Raw genomic sequence first — 21,597 nt, forward strand, 5'->3', positions numbered from 1 at the left:
CAATCACTCAACCTAGTGTTGAAAAAAATATTGTATTTTTTAACGCATATGCAGGTTATCGTGTGATATGATTATCAAGTACATTTGAAGAAAACTTAGGGTTGCATGTTAGAGAGAAGATAACAAGAGCTAGAAATATATTTTGTCTTTATTCTTTATTTATGTTAATTATGGATTTTTGTATTTGTTTCGAATCTTGTAGGAATATTTGATATTAAATAATAGATATTGCCACTTTAAATATTGCATGATAGTACATTGAGAGCTGTGAGCAATCAGCTCACGCCCCGACATTTCCGCCTTAGGTTGGGGTGTGACATTGTCCAAGTAGGGTTTACACACACGGTTCATAAGTTCCGTGAAAATCGCGAGTGCATTGGTTAGCCCAAAAGGATAACACGAAATTAGAAATGCCCATAACGAGTACGAAATGCGGTCTTGGGGATGTTATCTTCATTAACGCTAAGTTGATGATAACCCGAACGGAGATCGGTCTTCGAGAAGCATGTGGCTGCTTGAATTTGATCGAAAAGATCATCGATGCGAGGAAGCGGATAATGGTTCTTGATGGTAAGTTTATTGAGTTCTCGACAATGCACATGTGGAAATATCCAACTTTCTTCTTCACAAACGAAACAGGTGCGCCCCAAGATGATGAACTTAGGCGAATAAAACCCTTGTTTGAGAGTTCCTGCAGTTGGCTCGAAAGCTCTTGCATTTCGGATGGTGCAATACGGTAAGTTCTTTAGCAACAGGGTTAGCTCCAGGTACAAGATCAATACAGAATTCGACTTGGCGAATAGGATGAAGTCCGGAGACGTTATCTGAAAAGACGTCGGGAAAATCATGCACACCGGGATATCGGAGATCTTGTTTACTTTATGCTCTTTCTCCACCACGAGAGCTATGAACGCAACATACTCCTTACTCAAATAACGTTGAACTGAAAACACGACATGAGTTTAAGCTTAGATGTAGGTGTATTACTGAAAACATTGATGCGGCCACTTCATAAAGGTATACGAAGAAATTTCTCGAACCATACGACTTCAGCACGATTTAGAGTGAGCGAATCCATTCCAACAATAACGTAGAAATTACCCATTTGCATAGGAATAAGATCGATACGGAACTTGACTTTATTAAGAGTTATGACACAATCCCGAATTACCGAAGAAATAACAATAGAATTCCCATTCACTACTTCTACGGAGAAAGGCTTAAATAACTAATCCCGAGGCTTAGCAATAATATATGCAAAATCCAAATATATAAAACTATTATCGGCACCCGTATCAAAAAACACCAAAGCAAAATGATCATTAATAAGGAACGTACCATTCACCACATCGCTAGAGCTTTGAGTTTGCTTAACATTCATCATAATAGCACGTCAATTACAATCTTTAGGTTCTTAAACAACTTGATTCAATGGAGGGGCTTGGATAGCGCGAACCTGGACATATGGAGCTCAAGGAGCCATAAGTTGAGGAACTTGGGGAACATAGGCTTGAGGTGTAAAACCTAGAGGAACTTGGAGTTGATAGGTTTGAACTTGATAAGCTTGGGTAGTGTAGCAAGGTGTGGGCATAACTTGGGCTTGGTGAGCATGGGTGGAACAGTAGGGTGTAGGCACAACTTGGGCTTGATGATATGGGAAAGCTGAGGACACATGTCGAGGAGATGGTTAGGGTCCCCACAGTTGTAGCAAGCACGGGTGGTAGGTATATCGGGTTGAGCTTATGGTGTGGAAGTGGGTCTAGGAGCAGGTGGGGCCAACTGTTGTGGGACTATTTGTGCACCCAGAGGCACACAGCAAGTACATGTTAGCAAGGTGACTGTAACGATTGCATTGGATGCAAAGACGACATGGGGATTGGGTAGGTTGATGGTGGTTACGCTTAGCGCATGACGGGTGAGGTCCGGTGTAGGGTCTCTTGTTTGGGGAATTTTGGTTTTATTGAGGTTGGTGATAGGATTGGTTAACATCATAGTTTTGATGGTTAGCTTTACGTTTGTTATTGTTATTGTTGTTGTAGCAGTGAGCGGTATTGTTGTTTTGAGCGGGTTTGGGTTCAGCTTTAGCATCCAATTTAGGATTCGGTTTTGGTCTTGTCAGGGGTAGGCTTGGAGTCCTTTCGGGACAAGGTTCCATCCGTAACATGATAATCGGTGAGAGAAGCAGCTTGGTCTATAGCTTCACCGATGGAGAGAGGATCACGACTAACCACTGCATCACGAAAGATCGTTGGTAAGCCACAAATATATTTCTAAATACCGTGGGACATGAGGATTACAAGGTGGGGTACTTTCAGGCTGAGTTCCCAAAACGTTTAGAGTAGGTAGAGCTATCGCCACCAATTTTCTTGAGTTCTAAAACTCGGTCTCAATCCTTTGCAATTCATGTTCAGGGCAAAATTCTTTCTTCATGGCCTCCTTGAGTTCATCCCAAGGCATGGCCACAGCCAACTCGTTTCCTTGGTTAGCTTTGAAAGCATTCCATCAAGTGAGAGCACAATCTTTGAAGACGCTCGAGGCGAACTTAGTCCGTTTGGCGTTCGGAATTTTGTAAAGGATGAATACGTTCTCCATTTTCTCGAACCATTGAAGTAGTTAAGATGTTCTTGAAGTGAATGTTGTTTGGAGCAGCAGATGTAGCTGAACCATTAGAGTTGAGGCTCTAGATCTGAGTCACGATAGTAATCATAAAAGCAATTCTTTGGTGATCCTAGCAGCCAGTCGACGGTCATGAGAAGAACGACGTTGATGATGACGATGGTTTCTTGGAGAAGACATTCTACGAGGAACAAAGATAAATGTTTGTAAGACAATGGTTAAGTCGTGTAAATATTTATGAGTTGACGTAAGTAATGTAATCAATGTGAGACAACCAGATTAGGAGATGAGGTTTGTTTAAAACTAAAAATTTATTTAAATATGTTAGCTTTACAATCAACTAACGAAACATATTTTGTGTGTTGGCCTCCCATGAGCTTTCCATGGCAGTTTAAATGGCCCAACTAATTAACAACTCATAAAAGCAATTGAGTTGGACGACGAGCGTTCCATGGCATCTTAGTTGTGCCAACTAAATAATGAATTATCAAAGTGAAAGAGTTGGACAGCCCATGAGCGTTCCATGGAATTTTAACTGTAACAACTAAATAACTAATTAACAAATTTAAGTGTCCTAAGTTGGAGCATCTTGTGAATCACCACGTATGATTAGACCCCAAAGAAAACATATGTATCAAAATAGGTTAAGAAATGGATAGTTAAAGTGCCCATGGGATATCCCATGGATTTTTTACCCAACTAAACATTTTTAAAATAAAAAAAATACAATATTGGGAATTTCCGAATTTAGCCACGAACCACCGTGAATTCGGTTTGTAAATGAGGAATGTAACCGTTTAGCCGGCTACGTTGACCGCTTAAAGTTCCGGTTGTATGACAATTGTTCAAATCATAACTAAAATAAAGAAATTAAATCATAACTAAAATAAAGAAACTAAATCATAACTAAAATAAATAGAAGTTCTGATCTTCTATTCGATATGTCTAGTGTTCTTCAACCAATTATGAGCTTCAATATAATTACCAGGAGTAAGTGCTATAGCCTGTTTCCAATACTCAGCATCCGCAATTTCAGAACCCCCCTTGCGAATGGCCTGTTCTCTCCCGGTCGGAATAGGTGGGGTAATTCCTTCCCTTAGAACGTACTTGAGAGTTTCCTACCTCATACGACTCGCCAGTCAACTCTTTTTGTATCCCATTATCCCATTTGAATCTACCGTATCTAACTAAATAAGATTTATCGTAGATCTATCCAATATTTTCGGGTTAACTAAAATAAGTTAATAAAATGAGTTTCAAACTTAAATATTAAGTTTGGATTAAAAATCTGGTTTATTTTAGTTTTATCTTTTCTCCCACCTTCAGAAGAATAAAACATAGACATTTCTCCTATCATTAGAATTTTCTGAAAGGTAACTATCTCAGTTTCATATCATATAGAAATTTAGATTATATAGAATTTTTGAGAAAGACTTTCGAAAGGAAAAACTTACCGTCTTTGGGATCTGATCCTACACCGCTGCTAAATACCTTAGCGGATCAACTCTATTACATAAGTTGATTACTAACGTTGGTCTCACATCATGACATACTCAAATTCAGGATCTTTCGTTGCGCGAATCTCTTGAGAAACAAAGTCATAGGCACGTAGGTTCAAGGCCAGACCGACTACTCCAAGAGCACTCATCCATAAACCAGTTACTGGTACAGATAACATAAAGAAATGTAACCTCCTCCGAATGAAATTCAATGGGATTCTGAGAGACCATATCTTCATCCATAGGCTCCCAAGTACCCGAATGGATTGAAAGTTTGATTCTATCTGAACTACTTATTTTCAATTATATCCACGTTGTTCAATAAAATTCATTTTTGATTTAAAAAATTTCGTATAATTTAATCCAAAACAATTTTCACATTGAACCCACAAATGCTTGTATTTTTGAGTTACATCCAGATTGGTAGAACTTTCTCGTATAATTTGATCACTCGTTCTGGCATCCGCGTTTTTACTACTATTTCCACTTACACCACAAATGGAACTAGAAATGTAATTGTGACTGGAATTGTCACTACCACTTACAGTGTAACTATCAATACAGATTTGAGACTGAAGATAACTGTCAATGCAACAATTCATGTGATGTATTAAGAACTGGGGACTTTCTCACTCAACCCCGTGTTGACAAATATATGTTATTTTGTACGCATCCGCATGTTATCAGTTGGTTTGAAGTCAAGGTGAAGAACACGTAGAGATACCTTTAGGATTTAAAATTTATTATAAGACTATTTGTTTTTATTTTGGGATTGTTTTGGAATGTAACCAATCTGTAACACCCCAACCTACGGCAGAAATGTCGGGGCGCGAACTATTGGTTCACAGCTCACAAAATACTATCACGCAATTTAAAATGTGACAATATCTAATTAATTAATTTAAATAACCAAATATCCTTCAAGTACATCAAATTCAAAGAAATTCCAAAACAACCCCAAAATAAAAACAAATATTCTTGTAATAAATTTTAAATCCTAAAGGTATCTCTACGTGTTCTTCACCTTGGCTTCAAAACAACTGATAACCTGTGAATACATACAAAATAAGATATATTTGTCAACACGGGGTTGAGTGAGAAAGTCACCAGTTTTTAATACAATAATTATATATAAAAAAGCAAAACTGTTATTGTGAGTATAAACAATCAAACCATGAGCAATAAAGGGTGTCGGTTAACCATTGCATAGGGAATCAGGCTTTGGCTACTACAATGGTCGTATGATCATACTAAAATGTGATTATGATGAGCCTCTCCGAATGCAGTACAAACAAACAAATAAGCAAGTAACAATTAGTCATTAAATTAATACACACACGGTGTTCATAGTTTGCTAATGAGTATACAATATAATATGTAAATAGTTTGTAGATACGCATAAGTCCCCAAAACATTAAAAAATGGTAAAATAAGGGGAATGACTTCTCACCTTATCAAGTGGATAAATAACAAGATGATGATAAAATAATATAAACGGTCAAGATCCTCGGGATTCAGGGACAAAGATTCCTAGTTATTAATGATAATAGGACTAAATTACAAACGAGATAATAATATGATTAATTTTTGGAATTTGATCGGGTTTTAAGTAAACGTTTGATTAGTTTACTATCATTATATTTATTATTATTATATTTATTAATGTTGTTATTATTAATATTATTGTAAATATGTTTGATTTCCGATAAACAAAATAACTATAATATATATACATATATTTTAACGTAAAAGTTAAATGAAAATTCATCTTGAACATATAATATGGTTCGTTAAGCTAGAGTGGGATAAATATTATAATCGTATTTATTATACCATTTTTCCTTTATTAAAAAAACTCATATATATATATATATATATATTAAAAGGTTTGAAAAATGTCCAACAACAAGAAAACAACAAGTTAGATGTTTTGGTTTCTTAAAACAACATTTATTTAACGTATATAATCAAATATTAGTGATTAAAATTGACATAAGGTATTAAAAAAATGAAAGATCAAAACCCGGGCCGGGTGGAATCGAACATGTGCCCTTGGCCGGTTCAGGTGAACCAAGTAAACATGCATATGCCACTAGGGTAGGTGTCTAACCTGTTAAGATGAGGAAACCAAAATATGATAACAACATATGCAGTTCATCCCCAAATCCTAACCAAAACCCTAGAATCGGGTTTAACTTATTTCTTCGTTGACTGGTAATATTGATTTGGGGTTATAGAAAAACAATGATGAACGACCATAATACATATAACATTTACCTAAAGCCGATACAAATTGAGGGTGAACTGGTGTGTTGTAAAACACACATGTGAAATGCTCATTTTGATATCGTTTTAAGTGTAACGTTGTTTTTTATCGAGTGGATTTTGCGTGAAATTACATACTTATATTTGATGTAGGTCATGTGAATGAGAGGAACGGATCATGAGCCTTCGGGGGAAATTAGCTCTCATGATAATCGATAAGAAGCCGGAACGCGCATACGAAGTTTAACGAGCGAAAAACGAAGAAAAGGCAGCCCAGGACCTAGACGGGCTACGCAACCAGGTTGAGCCTTGATGTTCGTGCTACATGGTGCCCCAGCTTCCAAGAATATTTGGATTTCACAAGGCCCCGTCTATTTTGTCTTATATGGGCCGGACTGGACTGGGTTTGACCTAGTTTGGCTTGTTAAGCAAGTTTAAATAATCTATTTAAAGAATATAAACCCAAAAACAAAATAATACACCATTCCAGCCATCTCAAATCTGTACCAGATGAAATACCAAGGAGGAGGAGCTTCTGGTTTTGAGTTTCATCATCCGGTTGTTGGTTTTGATTATTTTAGCGATTGTGAGTTCGTTTTTGAGTTTTAATCATTCAAACAAGTTGTAATCAGATTTATCTATTTTATCTATTGTTCATTCATTATTTTTGGCCAAACTTGTTTGAATCACCTAGGTTTGATGTTTAAAGGTTTAAATTAACTAGTTTAGGGTGCTTAAGGGGTGGTTGATTGTTTTTCTATTGTGAAGCTATTATTTTGTGATATTATTCTATGTTTACACGCTGCCATAGAAGTATCTCAGGTTGCATATACCCGTGTGGTTGATTATAGCATGAATTAGTTTCGTGTCATCGTTAATTGCATAGTTCGGTTAATACTTTGTGTGTTGATTGATTGTGGTAAACGTGTCACTAAGGTTTGGGTTGCATAGATCATTAAAATCAGTAGGTTCACCACCTTTAAGTTGGACCAAAACCTTAGGTTTCGACTTATCTTGCTAGTTTAGTTGATTTCGTTATTCGTTGCGAGACCACATGTGTTTTTTCCTCCTGTCGACTAGGTGAGCCACCTGCGTTTTTCCGTTCTCCCTCGCTGACAAGGCTAGTCTGTGGTTTGAATCCCTCCCACATGGGTCCATAGATACCTGGGCCACCATGCAAACCCACTTTCTTGAAAAATACTATCCTTAGGCTAAAGCCGCTCGTTTGCAAAATCAGATTCAATCTTTTCAGATGTAACACACCGAGACGTTCTACGAGGCACGGGAGCTATTCAAAAATCTTCTAGCTTTATGTCCGAACCACGGTTTGAAAGATTGGGCAGTTGTTAAGAAGTTATATAATGGGGTGAGATACGAGACGCAGAGAATGCTCGACACAACTACAGAAAGTAACTTGCTAATGACGAAGGATACGGATGAGTGCATAGACTTGTTCAATGGGTTAGCCATGAGTGGTTACCTGCGACCACCTGCTAAGAGTACCATGAGCGTCGAATCCATATCATGTGGCATAAATTCGGTCGACACGAACACTGCACTTACGGCACAGGTTGAGGCGTTAACGAAGATGGTGAAAGACTTGCTGGTGAAGAGTTAGGTTTGCGAGATTTGTAGACGGTCATGATATGAATCAGTGCCCCGTAAGCTTTCAGGAAGTGGCTAATAAATTCGTAAGCTATCCAAACCGAAACCAAAATAATAATAATAGTAATAATTCATATAATTCGGGGTGGAGAAGTAATCAAAAATCAATCTGGGGGAACGGTAAAATTCAGCTTCCAGCAATGTCAAAGCCTTTTCCAGGATTCCGGAGAGGGGCCAAGCAGTGGAGAGAAGAAACCTACTTAAGAGAAGATGATGGCACAGCAGACACAGATGCTATCCTAGCTCATGACATGAGAAGATTCCTGTCACAAAGAAACTCAAGAGAAATTCCGTGAGCACGAAACTTTCATGAAAAATCAGGGAGCATGGAAATCTAAAGTGGCAGATGGGAGAGATAGCTAGTCATTTAAATGAGAGTCCACTGGGTACACTTCCGAGCAATACCAAGCAAACCCTAAAGGATTCAGAAAAGCAGTAATGACTAGGAGTGGTGCAGGGGCACATGACGAGCCCGTGATCTGTGACAATCGTCAATTTCAGGTTAACTCCGTTAACTCAACTCCGTCAATTCAAACTTTAGATCATTGAATCTATAACGCACACCTCATTACATTTAAACTAGGGTTTAAATGACGCTTGACACTTACTACATGTGTAGTCTTTCGGGAATTGCACCGAAACGCAAACGAGTTGACGCAAACAATTGGGGAATAAACGAAAAACGTCAAAACAATATTTATGTGATAATTATGTGTTAGACTTATGTGTTATGTGATAACATTGTTATAAACGTTAACTCAATATGCTAGAACTAGTTAATTAAGCTAGAAAAGTACAAACTAGAAGTTGAGGGACTAAAGTGTAACATGTTATTATTATTAATAAATATAAACCCTAACCTCTCCTCCCTCTCCCTCTTCCCAAAACCGACGGCCAGCCCCCCCTTCCCCCTCCTCACGGTCGGCTCACACATACACACATATCTCTTGGTTTTTGATCTTCTTTTTCACAATTGAAGCATCCTACATCCGTTTCTAGCCATCTTCTACCTTCCTATTTCTTGTGTTGGTGTTTTTGAAGGTATAATTGTGAACCCTAGGTCCGATTTTTATATGTGTTGTGTTTATATGTCTTGTTTTGATTGAAAGATGTATTGATTGTTGAATTGATAGCTAGTATTGATGTTATTGCATGTTAATCGTTTGTTTCTTGATTTTGAGTTCAAGTAAAACCCTAATCATGGATTTAATGTGTATTTTATGTGCATGGATAATGATTATGGTGTCTATAATGTCATATGAATGAATTGTGGTCTATAGATGGTTAATATATTGAGTTTAGATGCAAACAGTTTCTGGACAGATTGTGTTGCTGATGTTCAATTGACTGTAACGGGGTGTAAATGTGAAACTTGGTTGAGATTATTGATACTACAGTAAACTAGGTTGAGTCTAGTTTCTAAAGAATATAAATTTGCAATTTTTGGACGTGTAAAGGTTAACCTTTATGATTTTACAAAAACGTTGTGCAAAGCTGAGTTGTTAGACCTGCTGTTAGGTTGTTTTGTAAATGTTATATCTCATGAACTACGAGACCAATTGGGTTGGTTCCACTTCTGTAAGTTGACTTGTTGAGTTAGGAACAGCAGTCTTGCATTTGTTGAATTTTTCGTTTAACGGGAATTTCAAATAACATTCTGTTACGCGTAAATTTGACTGTTATGAGTTTGCTGTGGTGAATTGATCATTGTGAAAAATATATATGGAATAAAAATACAAAAAAATATGTTCTGGAAACCTAACACATACATGCTTTTGTGATGATTTTTGGTAAATTAATTGAGATGCTATGATCGGTGGAATAGACTAGTTTTTCAAGTAGAATTCTGTCTTTAAGAAACTAGTTGCTGAATTTTGTAAAAGTTGCATGAAACATAGTAGTTGCTAATTGATTTGTCATGTTTTGACCAAAATGCCCTTGCGGGGAATAATTGCTAGTAAATTGTTATGTGTGACCAAATTGCCCTCACGGGGAGTAATTGCTAGTGATGTACATTATTAATACATGACACGTAAATAATTTTTCTCACATGTATCGTATCACAAATGTACTTGTTAAGTCACACACGATTCACAAACGAACACGAAACGTATCTTGTGCTTAGGAATTATGTGCCGGGTCTAGAGACTCGATATTAGTTCCGATACTTAGAAAATCTCCTTGTTGTTTTAGAACGCTAGAGAGAGTTTTCTGTGACGCGCATCACTTGGTGATTTATTTTGGGAATTCTTCGCAAACAGTGAGTTTCACTTACCCCTTTAAACTATTTTAAACACTTTTCACTTGGGGGAGATAACATACTCCGATAAACGCATTTAAGATTTTGTTAGTAAATTATATATCACTTGTATAGGCTAAGTGGCAAACGAAACAATTGAAGTCCTACACATCGAACCGGTTAATATTTGGAATAGCGAGTCACTGTTGAGTAGTACTACTGGGTTTGACAAACCCCACCCAACGCTAAACTCGACTGGAGGTCGAGCGGGTGTAATTTTGGCTAACACGTACCATGGTCTAGATGACCTGGTGACAAGGCACTTGATAAACAGTCAGCTTCGGTGTCGAACACTTAGTAATACTTGTTGTATAGGCTAGCTAACTATCGATATATAATTGATTTAACACTATCTGGTAACGCAAAACGCTGAACGCAAAACGCTGAACGCAAAACGCTAAACGCTTTATTTTATATAAACTTGTGAACTCACCAACCTCGTGTTGACACTTTTAGTATGTTATTCTCAGGTAGCCGAGGCGGGCGCGCGGTATAGGATCATGCATTGCTTGAAACGCTTTTGTTATGCAAACTATTTTTAAAACTGTTATCATTTGGTTTAAGTCGTCCTGCGTGGCGCAACATTTATTTTATGGTTTTTACGCTTCCGCACTTATTTTCATTTAAACGTTTTTATGGTTTGATTATAACTGATGATTCCGATCCTGTTAGTTCACACCCTCTGACGGTAAAACTCCATTAGTGGATTTTGAGGGTGTGACAGATTGGTATCAGAGCCATTGGTTATAGCGAACTAGAAGCTGCATGCATACTAGACTATAACCGTGACGACCCATTAGTTATAATGATATGCACTGCATATGTTTGTGTAGTCTTTGTTTTCTTATCTCTTTACCTCTTTCACTCATACGCGCGCGCATACACGGCTTACCTGTAGGGATGTCGACGACACCATCATCACCATCCGATCCGATGACTCATGCTCATGGGAAGGAACCGCAGTTACCTACCTCATCGCTACCCCGTGTAGTCCCGGAACTCGAAGCGCCTGCACCGAAGAGGTATCGCTTATCCGGAGGCATGTACGAAAACGAAGTTAGTTGGGACTGGTATCCTAATATGATCAGGCGTATGGTCTATCGTGAACAAGTTCCCCCGCTACCCCACCCGAACCATCCTGCTTACCCCAACACCCTACCACCCATAACCGAACCTGTAGAGCGAGTTCTCGCAGCTGTCGTTTCTTGTTTGGAGCGTGATGTGGGTTACATGCGCTATACGGGAGCTAACGTTTCCGGACTGTTAAAAGATGGAACCGAGACTAAGGAGGAAATTTCCCGCATGACAGCGGCAATGAAGGAAATGCAAGAGGCTAGTGATCAACAGATGAAGATTATGAGAAAGATGCAAGCCGAGATGATAGACTTGCAAGAGCAACTCCAAGTAGCAAGGACTAGAACCGAGATAGCTTTAGAGCATTGCAATGTCTTACAAATGCAAATTGCTCAGAACGCAGCCAAACCTGAGGCAGAGCCTGAAGAGGAACCCGAAGAAGATCCCGAAGAGGAACCTGAGGAGGATCCCGAGGAGGAACTCGAAGAAGAACCGGAGGAAGAACCGGCAGAGGAGGAGGCACACTCAGAGGTGTCCTCAGACGATGACATCTAAGGATGATATCACCTAGATGGAGGGGTTGTCTCCATCCAAACTACTATTTTCTATGATTTTAAGGATTGGTTTTAAATACTTTGTAGCGAATACAATGGTTTTAATCATGAATTATTATTTGGATTAATAGATGGTTGTAATGTGATGTTTGTTTCTTATTTATTTCTTACCTATCTTTTTATTACATGTATGGCGTGTTGCATATGAAAGAAAAACTCATGTTCAACATCTTATGCTGTGATTCTAGGAAATGGCAGGAAGAAACGCTGGACACGGACGTGGTAACATCAACTTGACTGCAGCAGAACTTTAAACCCTGCTGAACGACCACGCGGCGGCCGCTCTAGCCGCACATGTTCAGAACCAAGCTGGAGGTCCAATTGGAACGTGTACCTTCAAGAATTACCTTGACTGCAAGCCCGGTACGTTTAAGGGCACTGAGGGAGCTATAGGCTTCTTGCGTTGGGCTGAGAAGGCCGAATCGGCGTTTGAGATGTGTAATTGTCCCCCTGCCAGTAGGGTCAAATTTGCTGCTGGAACACTTGAAGATTCTGCCCTCACTTGGTGGAATTCAAACGTGCAGATCCTTGGATTGGAACTGGCTAACGCTATGAACTGGGAGGAGTTCAAAAACATGATGCGAGAAGAGTACTGTCCGAGAGAGGAGATTGCAAAGTTGGAATCCGAGTTTTGGTCATTGATGATGGTGGGTTCAGAAATCGAAGCCTACACCACCCGTTCTCAAGAGTTGGCTGTGATGTGTCCACGGATGGTAGACCCGCCGAGTAAGAGGATTGAAATGTATATTGATGGGTTAGCACCGCAAATTCAGGGCACGGTGACGTCTTCCAGACCAGCCACGATTCAACAAGCGATCCGGTTAGCTCACAAACTAACGGATCAAGCAGTGACCCAAGGTGCGCTACCACCTAGGGGTTCAACCACTAAAGCCCGTGACAACCCGATTACTGACAACAGCAACAACAACCCGAGCAATGGAAAGAGAAAGTTTGACAACACCAGATCCTCATCCTCGAACCCCCCACAGCAACAATACTACCGTAAGCCCGAACTCACTCGGGGCTTCAACAATCAGGGTCACAACAACAATAACAACGGTGGCGGGCAGGGTTCGAGCGGATATGCTGGGAAGTATCCGAAGTGTAACAGGTGCAACTATCATCATGCTGGCCCGTGTGACCGTGTCAAGTGTCTGAGATGCGGAAAGATGGGTCACCAGGCAAAGGAATGTAGAGGAGACCTTGCGGCAAAGGGTGCTCCTAAACCACCTATGACGACGAAGGGATGTTTCGAATGTGGGCAGGAAGGTCATTTCACGAAAGATTGTCCCAAGCTGAAACAGAACGACAACAATGGAGGTAATGGAAGTGGCAGTGGTGGTGGAAACAATGGTAAAGGAAGAGCTTTTGTTATTGGGTCGGGTCAAGCCCGCAATGATCCGTACGTGGTGACTGGTAAGTTCCCTGTGAACGATTGTTTTGCTTCTGTATTGTTTGACACTGGAGCTGATAGGAGTTTTGTGTCGAAAGCCTTTAGTCAACTTTTAGACTTAACTCCAACCCCGTTAGATGCTAAGTTTCTAGTAGAATTAGCCGACGGAAAGTCTGTAGAAACGACTCATGTACTTGCGGGATGTAAGTTAAAACTATCAGGTCATGTTTTTGATATCGACCTTATTCCTTTTACGCTTGGAAGTTTCGATGTCGTTGTCGGCATGGACTGGTTATCCGAGAACCGAGCGGAGATTATATGTCACGACAAGATAGTCCACATTACTACCCCGTCCGGCGAGATCATTTCGATCCGGGGTGAGAGAAGCGGCATGACCACCAGCGTCATTACCCTCATGAAGGCGCAGAAGTATCTACGAAAGGGACATCCGGAAATTTTGGCGCAGATTGTTGAGAAACCCACGGAGGAGAAGTGAATTGAAGAGATACCGATTGTGCGAGATTTCCCGGAAGTTTTCCCGGAGGATTTGACTGGACTCCCTCCTATACGACAAGTCGAATTCCAAATCGAGTTGACACCCGGTGCAGCACCCATAGCCCGAGCGCCGTATCGGCTCGCACCGGCGGAGCTTCAGGAGTTGTCCACTCAGTTGCAAGATTTGTTGGATAAGGGTTTTATCCGACCTAGCTCATCGCCATGGGGAGCCCCCGTCTTATTTGTCCGAAAGAAGGACGGGACTTTCCGCATGTGTATCGACTACCGGGAGTTGAACAAGGTGACGGTCAAGAACCGTTATCCTTTACCCCGAATTGATGATCTGTTTGACCAGCTCCAAGGATCGAGTTACTACTCGAAGATCGATCTGCGGTCTGGTTACCATCAATTAAGGGTGCGCGAAGAAGATATTTCAAAGACGGCTTTCAGAACACGGTATGGACACTTCGAGTTTTCAGTTATGCCTTTTGGTCTAACCAATGCACCAGCCGTATTTATGGATCTCATGAATCGAGTATGCAAGGCGTACCTCGACAAGTTTGTGATTGTTTTCGTTGATGATATTCTCGTCTACTCCAAGGACGAGGCTGACCACGAGGAACACTTGAGGATAATTCTGGAATTATTGAAGAAGGAGCAACTGTACACTAAGCTCTCGAAATGCGAATTTTGGCTTCGCGAGGTTCACTTTTTAGGACATGTGATCAACGAGAACGGTATCCATGTCGATCCCGGTAAAGTAGAGGCCATCAAAAACTGGGAAGCACCCAAGACTCCGACTGAGGTGCGTCATTCCTAGGACTCGCCGGCTACTACCGGCGTTTCATCGAAGGATTTTCAAAGATTGCTCAACCTCTCACCGCTTTGACTCACAAAGGCACTAAGTACAATTGGGGTGACGCGCAAGAATCCGCTTTTCAACTGTTGAAAACCAAACTCTGTAACGCCCCTATTCTAGCCCTACCCGAGGGAACGGAGAATTTTGAGGTACACTGTGACGCATCGATACAAGGTCTCGGTTGTGTGCTGATGCAACTCGAGAAGGTTATAGCCTATGCCTCTCGACAACTACGGATTCATGAGAAGAACTACACGACCCATGACTTGGAACTCGGAGCTGTGGTGTTTGCCCTTAAGATATGGAGACATTACTTGTACGGTACCAAGTTTACCATTTACACCGACCACAAGAGTCTCCAACATATCTACGATCAGAAGGAGCTGAACATGCGACAGCGTCGTTGGGTCGAGCTGCTTAAGGATTATGATTGTGCCATCAAGTACCACCCTGGCAAGGCCAATGTAGTGGCCGATGCCCTCAGCAGAAAAGAAACCGATAAACCCAGGCGGGTCCGAGCATTGCAACTCACGATTCGTGCCAACTTACCCGACCAGATTCGCGAAGCCCAACTCGAAGCTTTGAAAGATGATAATCTTCCATCGGAACTCATGCGGGGCATGAACAAACAACTTGAAACCAAATCGGACGGGGTCCGATATTTTGAGAACCGGATTTGTGTTCCACGGTAGGGAGAGTTGAGAACTCTGGTGATGGACGAAGCACACAAGTCCCGATATTCTATCCACCCTGGCTCATATAAAATGTACCATGACTTAAAGGCACTTTACTGGTGGCCGAACATGAAAGCCGACATTGCCACCTACGTGAGCAAATGCTTGACTTGTGCCAGAGTCAAAATAGAATACCAGAAACCATCTGGCCTGCTACAGCAACCGGAACTTCCAATGTGGAAATGGGAACACATTTCAATGGATTTTACCACGGGATTACCTAAAACACCGACGGGATGCGATACCATATGGGTGATCGTTGACCGGTTGACTAAGTCGGCACACTTTTTAGCGATTAAGGAATCGGACAAAATGGAAAGACTGACTCGCGTCTACATGAAGGAAGTAGTGTCTAGACACGGAGTGCCTATCTCAATCATTTCCGATCGAGATTCTCGTTTCACTTCGCACTTTTGGAAGTCGCTACAGAACGCACTAGGCACCCGTCTTGAAATGAGCACAGCATACCATCCTCAGACGGATGGGCAAAGTGAACGAACTATTCAGACCTTAGAGGACATGTTGCGTGCATGTGTATTGGATTTCAGAAAAAGTTGGGAACCTCACTTACCTTTGGTAGAGTTTTCGTATAATAACAGCTACCACGCAAGTATTAAAGCAGCGCCGTTTGAAGCACTGTACGGACGGAAGTGTCGATCGCCTCTCTGCTGGGCAGAGGTGGGTGACAGCCAAATCACTGGTCCAGAACTGGTACTCGAAACTTCGGAAAAGATTGTTCAAATCCGAAACCGCATGGCAGCAGCACGAGATCGCCAAAAGAGCTACACCGACAAGCGCCGAAAACCTCTCGAATTTCAAGTGAATGACCAAGTGTTACTCAAAGTCTCACCCTGGAAAGGTGTGGTTCGCTTTGGGAAGCGAAACAAACTCAACCCACGATACGTTGGCCCTTATCGAATAACTGAGCGCATTGGTCCGGTGGCGTACCGACTGGACCTACCAACGGAACTCAGTGGCGTACACAATGTATTCCACGTATCAAATTTGAAGAAATTCCTATCCGACGAAACCCAAGTAGTCCCTTTGGACGAACTGCAAGTTGATGGACAACTACGCTTCATTGAAGAACCAGTCGAATTTTTGGATTGGGAAACCAAAACACTCAAGCACAGCAAGATTCCAATCGTTAAGGTTCGTTGGAACTCGAGACGTGGACCGGAGTTCACGTGGGAACACAAGGATCAAATGATGAAAAAGTAACCTCACCTTTTTGAAAGGCTGACCAAACACAGAAAACCGTGAAACCCGACAAACCGTCAGAAATCACCGGAGGTATGAATTAAATTTCGGGACGAAATTTCTTTCTACTAGGGGATGATATGACAAACTAAAAGATTTCTTACTATTTCAGACACTCATCACGACTTGACTCAAATTTTCGGGACGAAAATTCTTTAACATGGGAATGATGTGACAATCGTCAATTTCAGGTTAACTCCGTAAACTCAACTCCGTCAATTCAAACTTTAGATCATTGAATCTATAACGCACACCTAATTACATTTAAACTAGGGTTTAAATGACGCTTGACACTTACTACATGTGTAGTCTTTCGGGAATTGCACCGAAACGCAAACGAGTTGACGCAAACAATTGGGAAATAAACGAAAAACGTCAAAACAATAGTTATGTGATAATTATGTGTTAGACTTATGTGTTATGTGATAACATTGTTATAAACGTTAACTCAATGTGCTAGAACTAGTTAATTAAGCTAGAAAAGTACAAACTAGAAGTTGAGGGACTAAAGTGTAACATGTTATTATTATTAATAAATATAAACCCTAACCTCTCCTCCCTCTCCCTCTTCCCAAAACCGACGGCCAGCCCCCCCTTCCCCCTCCTCACGGTCGGCTCACACACACACACACACATATCTCTTGGTTTTTGATCTTGTTTTTCACAATTGAAGCATCCTACATCCGTTTCTAGCCATCTTCAACCTTCCTATTGCTTGTGTTGGTGTTTTTGAAGGATAATTGTGAACCCTAGGTCCGATTTTTATATGTGTTGTGTTTATATGTCTTGTTTTGATTGAAAGATGTATTGATTGTTGAATTGATAGCTAGTATTGATGTTATTGCATGTTAATCGTTTGTTTCTTGATTTTGAGTTCAAGTAAAACCCTAATCATGGATTTAATGTGTATTTTATGTGCATGGATAATGATTATGGTGTCTATAATGTCATATGAATGAATTGTGGTCTATAGATGGTTAATATGTTGAGTTTGGATGCAAACAGTTTCTGGACAGGTTGTGTTGCTGATGTTCAATTGACTGTAACGGGGTGTAAATGTGAAAATTGGTTGAGATTATTGATACTACAGTAAACTAGGTTGAGTCTAGTTTCTAAAGAATATAAATTTGCAATTTTTGGACGTGTAAAAGTTAACCTTTATGATTTTACAAAAACGTTGTGCAAAGCTGAGTTGTTAGACCTGCTGTTAGGTTGTTTTGTAAATGTTATATCTCATGAACTACGAGACCAATTGGGTTGGTTCCACTTCTGTAAGTTGACTTGTTGAGTTAGGAACCTAACCCAAGCGGTCTTGCATTTGTTGGATTTTTCGTTTAACGGGAATTTCAAATAACATTCTGTTGCGCATAAATTTGACTGTTATGAGTTTGCTGTGGTGAATTGATCATTGTGAAAATATATATGGAATAAAAATACAAAAAAATATGTTCTGGAAACCTAACACATACATTCTTTTGTGATGATTTTTGGTAATATAATTGAGATGCTATGATCGGTGGAATAGACTAGTTTTTCAAGTAGAATTCTGTCGTTAAGAAACTAGTTGCTGAATTTTGTAAAAGTTGCTTGAAACATGGTAGTTGCTAATTGATTTGTCATGTTTTAACCAAAATGCCCTTGCGGGGAATAATTGCTAGTAAATTGTTATGTGTGACCAAATTGCCCTCACGGGGAGTAATTGCTAGTGATGTACATTATTAATACATGACACGTAAATAATTGTTCACACATGTATCGTATCACAAATGTACTTGTTAAGTCACACACGATTCACAAACGAACACGAAACGTATCTTGTGCTTAGGAATTATGTGCCGAGTCTAGAGACTCGATATTAGTTCCGATACTTAGAAAATCTCCTTGTTGTTTTAGAACGCTAGAGAGAGTTTTCTGTGACGCGCATCACTTGGTGATTTATTTTGGGAATTCTTCGCAAACAGTGAGTTTCACTTACCCCTTTAAACTATTTTAAACGCTTTTCACTTGGGGGAGATAACATACTCCGATAAACGCATTTAAGATTTTGTTAGTAAATTATATATCACTTGTAAAGGCTAAGTGGCAAACGAAACAATTGAAGTCCTACACATCGAACCGGTTAATATTTGGAATAGCGAGTCACTGTTGAGTAGTACTACTGGGTTTGACAAACCCCACCCAACGCTAAACTCGACTGGAGGTCGAGAGGGTGTAATTTTGGCTAACACGTACCATGGTCTGGATGACCTGGTGACAAGGCACTTGATAAACAGTCAGCTTCGATGTCGAACACTTAGTTATACTTGTTGTATAGGCTAGCTACCTATCGATATATAATTGATTTAACACTATCTGGTAACGCAAAACGCTGAACGCAAAACGCTAAACGCTTTATTTTATATAAACTTGTTAACTCACCAACCTCGTGTTGACACTTTTAGTATGTTATTCTCAAGTAGCCAAGGCGGGCGCGCGGTATAGGATCATGCATTGCTTGAAACGCTTTTGTTATGCAAACTATTTTTAAAACTGTTATCATTTGGTTTAAGTCGTCCTGCGTGGCGCAACATTTATTTTATGGTTTTTACGCTTTCGCACTTATTTTCATTTAAACTTTTTTATGGTTTGATTATAATTGATGATTCCGATCCTGTTAGTTCACACCCTCTGACGGTAAAACTCCATTAGTGGATTTTGAGGGTGTGACATGATCCATGTGATGACTACATGAGGATTCGTCGAGGGGGCTGTGGTTGATGGAAAGGAGCAGGTAGATGAGAAGATTCAGACTGAGTCTACACCGACCAAGGTGCGCCAGAGGCGCAACCCAGCAATTACAGCACATGCCGAGAAACAATCCAAACCACCATTGAGAGTGTTTAAGCCTAAACTGCCATATCCTAAGACACTTCATATTGACAGATACATGGAGCGAAACTCAAAGTTCTTAGAATTTCTTAAGAAGCTTCACCTAAATGTTCTGTTCCTTGAGGCACTGACTCAAATGCCCAAATATGCCAAGTTTCTCAAGGACATTCTCACGAATAAGCAGAAGTTAGCCAAAGTCTCTTTTGTTCCTCTTAGAGTTGGGTGCTTTGTCGTATTGCAGAGCAAGTTTCCTAAAATGATGTCTGATTCTGGGAGTTTCACGATTCCTTGCATCTCAGGCGAAGATACGGTTAGTCACGCGTTGGCCGACCTTGTGGCTAACATTAAACTTATGCCGTATTTTGTTTTCAGTAGATTAGGTCAGGGCAAACCAAGGTCCACTAGGATGAGCATTCAACTCGCGGGCCGTTCCGTGAAGTATTCACATGGGATTGTTGAGAACATGCTCGTTCACATTACTAAGTTCATATTCCCGGTGGACTTCGTTATTCTTGATATGAACGAGGATGATAGTGTCCCGCTCATTCTAGGAAGACCTTTTCTCACCACCAAGCAGGTGTTGATCGACGTTCAGGATGGCAAACTAATTCTTCGAGTTGGGGATGAGAATGTCACCTTTGATGTACGACTGTCTCTCAAACACCCCAAATCGGATGATAACTCCCTATACTTCATTTATACGATCATGACTCATGTGGGGGAGTTTTTTAGTGACAACTGTGGACGCTCTGCCTCAGACACACAGATTCTGGATAAGGAGATTCTAGAGTTTGAGATGGTCGCCATGACCGAACCATCCTCTTATGCTGACGCCGATTCGTCCTCCCTTGATTCTGATTTATCCACCGAGATCGTGAGAGTCGATCCGAGGGACTGACCTTCCGTCGAGAGTCATCTTACCTCCTTAGAGCTTAAAGATCTGCCCACTCACTTGGAGTATGCGTTTTGGATGAGGAAAGGAATTTTCCAGTGATTATTGCTTCTGCACTGACGGATGGTGAGAAGAAGAAGCTGTTGAAGGTGCTCAGGATGAACAAGGAGGCCATTGCTTGGAAGATTATCGACATCAAATGTATAAACCCCTCATTTTGCACTCATAAAATCTTCATGGAGGATGACTTCAAAACCGTTGTTTAGCATCAGAGAAGGCTAAATCCGAAGATGCAAGATGTGGTGAAGAAAGAGATTATCAAACTCCTTGATGCAAGGATCATCTTTCCAATTTCTGATAGCGCCTTGGTTAGTCCAATTCAATTGGTTCCTAAGAAATGTGGCATGACTGTTGTCACCAATGAGAAAAACGAGCTCATTCCCACTGAAACTGTGACTGGTTGAAGAGTCTGCATCGACTATCGTAGACTGAATGATGCCACCGAGAAAGACCACTTTCATTTACCCTTCATTGACCAAATGCTTGATTGTTTAGCAGCTCAGCAGTACTACTATTTCGTTGATGGTTTCTCCGGGTATTTTCATATACCTATAGCTCCATATGACCAGGAGAAAACCACATTCACTGGTCCTTATGGCACGGTTTCCTATAAACGTATGCCCATTTGAATTTGCAACGCTCCAGCCACATTTCAGAGATACATGGTGGCTATCTTTCACGACATGATCGAGGTCTCCATGGAGGTTTTCATGGACGACTTTTCGGTATTCAGGACTTCTTTACATCATTGTCTTTCCAATCTTGAGAAGATGATGTCTCACAGCGTTGATACCAACCTAGTCCATAACTGGGAGAAGTGTCATTTCATGGTGCGCGAGGGAATTGTCTTGGTGCATCGAATCTCTAGTGCGGGGAATGAGGTAGATCATGCCAAAATTGAAACAATCTCTAAACTTCCCCCGCCTACTTCCGTGAAATCTATTCGAAGCTTCTTGGATCACGACGGGTTTTACCGTCGCTTCATTAAGGATTTTTCCAAAATT

At 40.6% G+C, this 21,597-nt stretch overlaps 1 protein-coding gene across 1 annotated transcript; it reads left to right on the forward strand.

Moving 5' to 3' along the window:
• The first annotated feature begins 19,777 nt into the window (after positions 1–19,777).
• LOC143620979 (uncharacterized) lies at positions 19,778–20,539 on the forward strand. The gene has a single exon (XM_077092527.1). It carries the CDS (start codon positions 19,778–19,780, stop codon positions 20,537–20,539), a length of 762 nt encoding a protein of 253 aa, XP_076948642.1.
• Positions 20,540–21,597: the final 1,058 nt, after the last annotated feature.

Source organism: Bidens hawaiensis, unplaced genomic scaffold (genome assembly GCF_021521415.1).
Source record: "Bidens hawaiensis isolate Kalapana, Puna unplaced genomic scaffold, B.hawaiensis_p1.1 tig00002759_1, whole genome shotgun sequence".
Taxonomy (NCBI): Eukaryota; Viridiplantae; Streptophyta; class Magnoliopsida; order Asterales; family Asteraceae; genus Bidens; species Bidens hawaiensis.